Consider the following 6,000-nt stretch of genomic DNA (forward strand, 5'->3'; position numbering starts at 1 on the left):
TAATTCTATGACAATAAGTACAATCTATCTCACCTTTTTTCATATGATAGGTACACAGAATTCTCCTGGTTATACATGTCGATTTCTTTCTGAAGCTTGTTAATTTCTGCGGTGAGTTCATTTATTTTGCTCCTGTAGGAAAAAAATAGTTCTTATGTTAAGTATAATTTAGTCCTGTTCTAAAGCCACAGCCTTTGGGTCAGAAGTCATCTGCCACATAAATATGGTTTTGGACACCTCTTCAGATTTGTATGTCGGTGATTTATTGAATTATGTACCAGTCCTTTGGAACCTGAAAGAGGGACAATTTAACTGAGGGCTTCTAAGGGCACCTTTGGTGGATAAATGTCTAGTTCATCCCACTTCCCTAATCCTACAGTGGGCAGAGAACATGACTCAGCTGGCAGCATATGAGAAGGCGATCTTCCATAAACACAAGAAAGATGGGGAATTCCTTGATATCTGGACTCTTTATACAAATCTATTTGCTCAAATGGGTTGGTTGGGACTACCAGACGTTCCCCTCTGCCCCATCCGTTGTACACAGAGAACATGTCTTGATTAATTGCGGTTTTCTTTGCATTGTATGACTTTTTGTTTCTTCAATCCAATCAAAAACTATTAATAAAAAGGGTGTCTGGTTTAATCTTTATGGCCCAGTGCAGCCTAGTCAATTTATACAATACATTTCTAAAGGCCCACATCATGCTAAAACCCTGGTCAGTATCTAGAGGTTTTTTTTTTGAAGGTCACTCTGGGAAGAGAGTGAGGGGGCAAGAGGACTACCCCAAAGATGACATGTGCAAGTTATGTGTACTACATATGCTACTTTATCCTTTAGGTGGGCAAATGAGTTGCAAGGCAGCACAACTCATCAAGGTAGAGTTTGTTTAGGAGCCTTCAGATGCTGAATCCAATTTTAAATATAGCTACATAGTGATCAGTATAGTTGTTTTCTACAGCAGATTTGTTTTTTTCTAAGGGGGTTGCAAGGGAGGAGGGGGGAACCCCAATGCACAAATGGAAGTCCTTGTGTGGGCTTTTGCTGATGGACTCATTAGCTGAAGCCAATCCTAATATTTTAGAGTTGTGTTTATACTTGACCTGCTCTTGACAACTTGCCAATTAAATATTAATCTGTTAAGTAACCTGACCATTCCTTTGGTGAGCACTTCTGAAGGTAGAAAGCTCTACACAAATCTCTTTCGCCTCAACCTCAAAAAGTATTTTTAACCCTATGCTGATTCCAAGTCAGATTGTGTGGAGCGCAGCTGGGTGACTGGAAGCAGTGAGGTTCCCAGTAAAGCAAAGAAAGCCAGTTGGACACTGGTCACAAGTATCTACTCCAGCAAACAGGAAAGAAATGGAAGGAAAGGCCTGCATTTGGTACAGACAAACAGTAGGGAAGGCAGTGGGATAAGACAAGTGTGAAACAAAACATAGGCCAGTCCTCTATACCTGTGCTGAGTGCAGGAAAAATGGGCCAGCTGGACTATGAAAGGAGGAAGAGCTACTGCTAAGGAGCCATGAGCTAAGAAACCTTTATCATCCCTGCCAAACACTGCAAGCTAGGTAAGATCAAGGTGACAGCCAATTAATTACTGCCAATAAGGCGGTAGCTCTTGACACAATCATATAAATACAGCACAAACACTGGTGACAAATAACTTTCACATACCTGAGCACTCCCAGGTAATAGGATTTATCCATAATTTGTCTCTGTGGACCTAACAAATAACAAATGTCAAATTGTTACCCGACACCACAGTACAATGAGAAACAATTGTGTTAATAAAGAATCCAGTGGTTGTTTTCATGCAAGGTGATAAAATCACCATAAAGAGACAGAGAGAGGCTGAAATAAATCCTCTATAAATAATGTAATGTACATATTCGCTTAAATAATCCATGATGTAATGTCATACGCTCTGAAAAGTATAAGACCTGTCTAGGTTTAAAGCTTCTGGTGCTATTCCAGCTTTCCAAGTTCCACCTGAGATTTCACAGATGCTGGCTCAGTTCTGCCCTTACAGTGGTACCTCGCAAGACGAAATTAATTCGTTCTGCGAGTTTTTTCGTCTTGCGAAGCACGGATTCCCTGGGTATTAACGGTTTTAAGAAAAAGGAAACAAACTTGCAAGACGTTTTCGTCTTGCGAAGCAAGCCCATAGGGAAATTCGTCTTGCGAAGCAACTCAAAAAACGAAAAACTCTTTCGTCTTGCAAGTTTTTCGTCTTACGAGGCATTCGTCTTGCGAGGTACCACTGTACGTCAGGATGGAGCTTTGATTAAAAAAAATTGCTTTGCCTTGTCCTAAGTTCCGACACATTTCATGTCTCTATGAGGCCCAAACCACTGTAAAGTGCATTGCTCTGTTTCCCCTTATAATCACAGGCACAGGACTAACTTATTCAATGTTTGTATGCCTTCATATCTTAAAATACCTTTCATTCCAGTTTTCATTCCACTCAGCCCTTGTTGCGTCACTGGACGGTCTGCAACCTTAATCTGGGAGGACAAAACCACACCAGTACCTATGGATCCACCACGTGTACCAGGTCTTGATGTTCCTGGAGGGATCTAACACCAAAAACAGAATCAGTAGAAAAAATAATGAATGCCATTCTGAAGAATAGTAAACTAGTCTATCTACTTATCAATAAACAGGCTGAGGTCTTGAGATTTAAATGAAACCAAATGACATGGCACACACCTTTTTTGTTGCGTTTATATTCCACCTTTCCTCCAGGAGCTCGAGGTGGTGACAGTCCTTCTTCCCATTTTATCCTCACAATAACCCTGTGAGGTAGGTTAGAGTGGCCCAAGGTCAGCCAGTGAAGTTTCATAGCTGACTGGTCTCAAAGGTCCTAGTTTAACAGCTTCACCCTAAAGACTCTCATATACCTAACAGGACCCCACAAACTTTTGTAAAGACAGCTTCAGGAAGGTGATTTTGAAACCCTGAAAAGGGATAAAGAGGCTGGTGGTGCAATTTGGAGCAAAAAAGTTGTGGATGAAGAGTAACCCTTCTGCTCCTCTGCAATTCTGCTACCAATAACCATAAGGATTCTATCACATGCATGTTCGGATCCAAGCCATTGTTGTAGCAATGAATAACAAGATAAAGGTATCAATAAGCACATCGAGCACCCAAACACAGAAGCCCTGCCTACAAGCTTATAAACGAAAAGGAAAAGGAACGGGAGTGTGAGCCACAAAAAGTAGTAGAGATAAATAGGAAAATAAAATGCCAAAAACATGGGAGAATAAACTGGTTTTTAGCTGCTACTTTTAGATGATAACATCCTTTGAGCAGACACCTATCCCTTCGTGTTACACAATCCCTTATGTTAAACAATATACAGTGGTACCTTGGGTTACATACACTTCAGATTACATACGCTTCAGGTTACAGACTCCGCTAACCCAAAAATATTACCTCGGATTAAGAACTTTGCTTCAGGATGAGAACAGAAATCGTGCAGCAGCGGTGCAGCGACAGCAGGAGGCCCCATTAGCTAAAATGCTGCTTCAGGTTAAGTACAGTTTCAGGTTAAGAACGGATCTCCAGAACGAATTAAGTACTTAACCCGAGGTACCACTGTACACAAGGTGTGTATATTATGATGTCTGGAAACACTGTGTAAACAATAACAAAGTAATCTGCACTGGATAGAAAAGGCTCTAGCTTAGGAATCAGAAAATGAAAATAAACTCTTTAATGAAACTGTATCACTTGTCAAACACAGTAGGTTTTAAAAAAGATTAATTTTAACTTACTCCTCCTCCAAGCAGAGCTGCGGATGGAGGCCGTAGTGAGGATGAGGGCGGTCTGGCTCCCAGGCCTAGTCCTGCTCTTGAAGACGGGCGGGCTGTAGGAGGCTTGTGATTACTTGCCATTTTTTCTCTTTTCTTCAAATTTCTCTTTAGAAACAAGCATACGTTACACAGTAGAATCCTCTAAATGTGTATTCTGTATTAAAAGAGAACTTTTAAGTCATGGATAAAGAAAACATTTTAAATAAAACAAGTAAGAATTTTCTTTAGCTTTTTAATTGGAATCATGCCATACACAGGGTAAATATGCCCATTAGGACAGCTATCTTCAACACAGTAACTAGGGAATCAAATGCGTGTTTAGAATTAAGTCTTCAGTAGGAAGTAGGACTAAAAATAAAATAAAATGCATATGCACCACCATCATTTTGAAGCCAGCCCTGTCCAGTAGCCAGAAGATCAAAATACAATTTATCTGCCTGCAGTCCTTGGGCATGGAATGTAAGCTCATGGTGAACCAAGCCTACTAAAACTACAGGTGTTGTGGTCTAGTCAATATTTAGGTGAGAGATTATCTATGAATCATTTCATGATGGAGCAAAGTCTAAAGAACTTTGACGTATGTGGTTGAGATTAAGAAAATAAAAGACATGAATCTGGGATAGCTCAGTTCGTGGAGCTTGAAACTCTTAATCTCAGGGTCACGAGTTCAAACCTCACGTTGGGCCAAAGATTCTAGCACTGCAAGGGGTTGGACTGGATGACCCTCGTGACTGCAGTTCTGTGATTACATATATGAAATTACAATGGGAGGTGAAACCACGGAACACAGTATCTTAAACAAAACACTAGCAATTGATGAAAAGATACAAGTCACTGTTTCATGGGGGGGATCCTTTTTTTTGGGGGGGCAGAACCTCAGTTAAATATTTTTATTGATTTTTATTGATGAGGGGTAGCTCCCCCACCCCCTGCCTAGGCACTATTTCGACAGACACATGTTGTGGGTATCTCTAATATAGGCATGAAGAGATTGCAAAACCTCTGTAAACCAAACCTGATGTTGTGTTTTATTTTTTATTAATCCAGAAATGGCCCAACAACATACTTAGGGCAGCTCAGTCCCTTACTCCCCAGAAACCTTAACAAACCTTAACCCACCCCCCTTTAAAAGAAAAACTCCCTGGAGAAGGGCTGAGTTACTGGGCGCTTGTTTTTTTCCACTTTGCGACGACGCGTGTCGCGCAGGAGAGCGTTCACACGTGACGGTCACCACCCTCAGCCTTAAATTCCATGCAACATTTCCCCGCCTCCTTCTGAGTGATGCGGAGACTTGGGCCCATTGTGGGAGGGGAAGGGCTGAGGCATGTCACGTACGGGGGTCGTGAGGGTCGCCACTCCCGCATCCGCGCTCCAGTCTGCGCGACTTCTCTTACCTGACCCTTCCCCGCGCGCACGCGCAGTGGGCTAACGAGACCCGTTAATTTAACGGTTCCCTCCTATCCACGAACGCCTCTCCGCGCGCGCGACGGCAAGCCGTAACCTAGCAACCGCGCCAGCCAACCCCCGGCGCCGCTCCCTCCGCGCAGTCGCTCTGGCACCAAGCCGAGCGCGGCTTCTTCCTCTTCCCTCACGCTCCCGTATTCCATCGCGAGATGTACGCGCAGCTTTCGCCTCACAACCGTTCCACTTTGGCGCATGCGCAGAGGAACGAGCCTTATGCGCGTGCGTGCCAGTCCATTCCCCCCCCCCGCCCCAGAGACGGTACTTGGAACTATAGAAGTGTTAAGAGTTGGCTACGGTTAGTACGTATGGCAAAATACAGGGGATATATATATATATTAAAATCTGGTGCTCAAGTATGGTTGCCATATTTCAAAAAGTAAAATTCCTGACCTTTTTTTTTACACAAAAATTGCTGAGAGCTTTTTAAATTTTTGGTACTAAATCCAAAGAATGGGCTCGAAAAGGTTGGGGGGGGGGCTTCGTGACCTACGCCGGGGATCGAACCTGCAACCTTGGCGTCACCCGCAGCGCCACCCTGGCTGGCCCCTGAACCTCCATTTGCATTCTGGGAAATGTAGTCTCTTCGCTCCACCAGCCCAGGTTCTCCCCTATAGGGCTCCCGAAGCGTCCATTTGCATTCTGGGAAATGTAGTTCTCCCTTCCACCCCTCCGCGGTGCCTTCTGGGCGTCGCGCCTCTTCCGGCGCTCTGCGGGATG

General features: G+C 43.5%; 1 protein-coding gene across 4 annotated transcripts in view; it reads right to left on the reverse strand.

The window, feature by feature from the left end:
* Positions 1 to 5,408, reverse strand: part of IFT74 (intraflagellar transport 74) — a 42,578-nt gene extending 37,170 nt beyond the window's left edge. Inside the window, exons 1-5 of one of the 4 annotated variants that reach the window (XM_053372158.1) lie at positions 5,214 to 5,408; positions 3,781 to 3,924; positions 2,445 to 2,580; positions 1,679 to 1,727; positions 34 to 132 (exon numbers count right to left, since the gene is read on the reverse strand). In XM_053372158.1, coding sequence (XP_053228133.1) covers positions 34 to 132; positions 1,679 to 1,727; positions 2,445 to 2,580; positions 3,781 to 3,900 — 404 coding nt within the window. In that variant the 5' untranslated portion in view covers positions 3,901 to 3,924; positions 5,214 to 5,408. Of the gene's footprint in view, positions 1 to 33; positions 133 to 1,678; positions 1,728 to 2,444; positions 2,581 to 3,780; positions 3,974 to 5,154 lie in introns of all 4 variants that reach the window. The other 3 variants (XM_053372157.1, XM_053372160.1, XM_053372159.1) reach the window with 3 other exon arrangements.
* Positions 5,409 to 6,000: the final 592 nt, after the last annotated feature.

The sequence above is a fragment of the Podarcis raffonei genome, chromosome 17, assembly GCF_027172205.1.
Source record: "Podarcis raffonei isolate rPodRaf1 chromosome 17, rPodRaf1.pri, whole genome shotgun sequence".
NCBI lineage: Eukaryota > Metazoa > Chordata > Lepidosauria > Squamata > Lacertidae > Podarcis > Podarcis raffonei.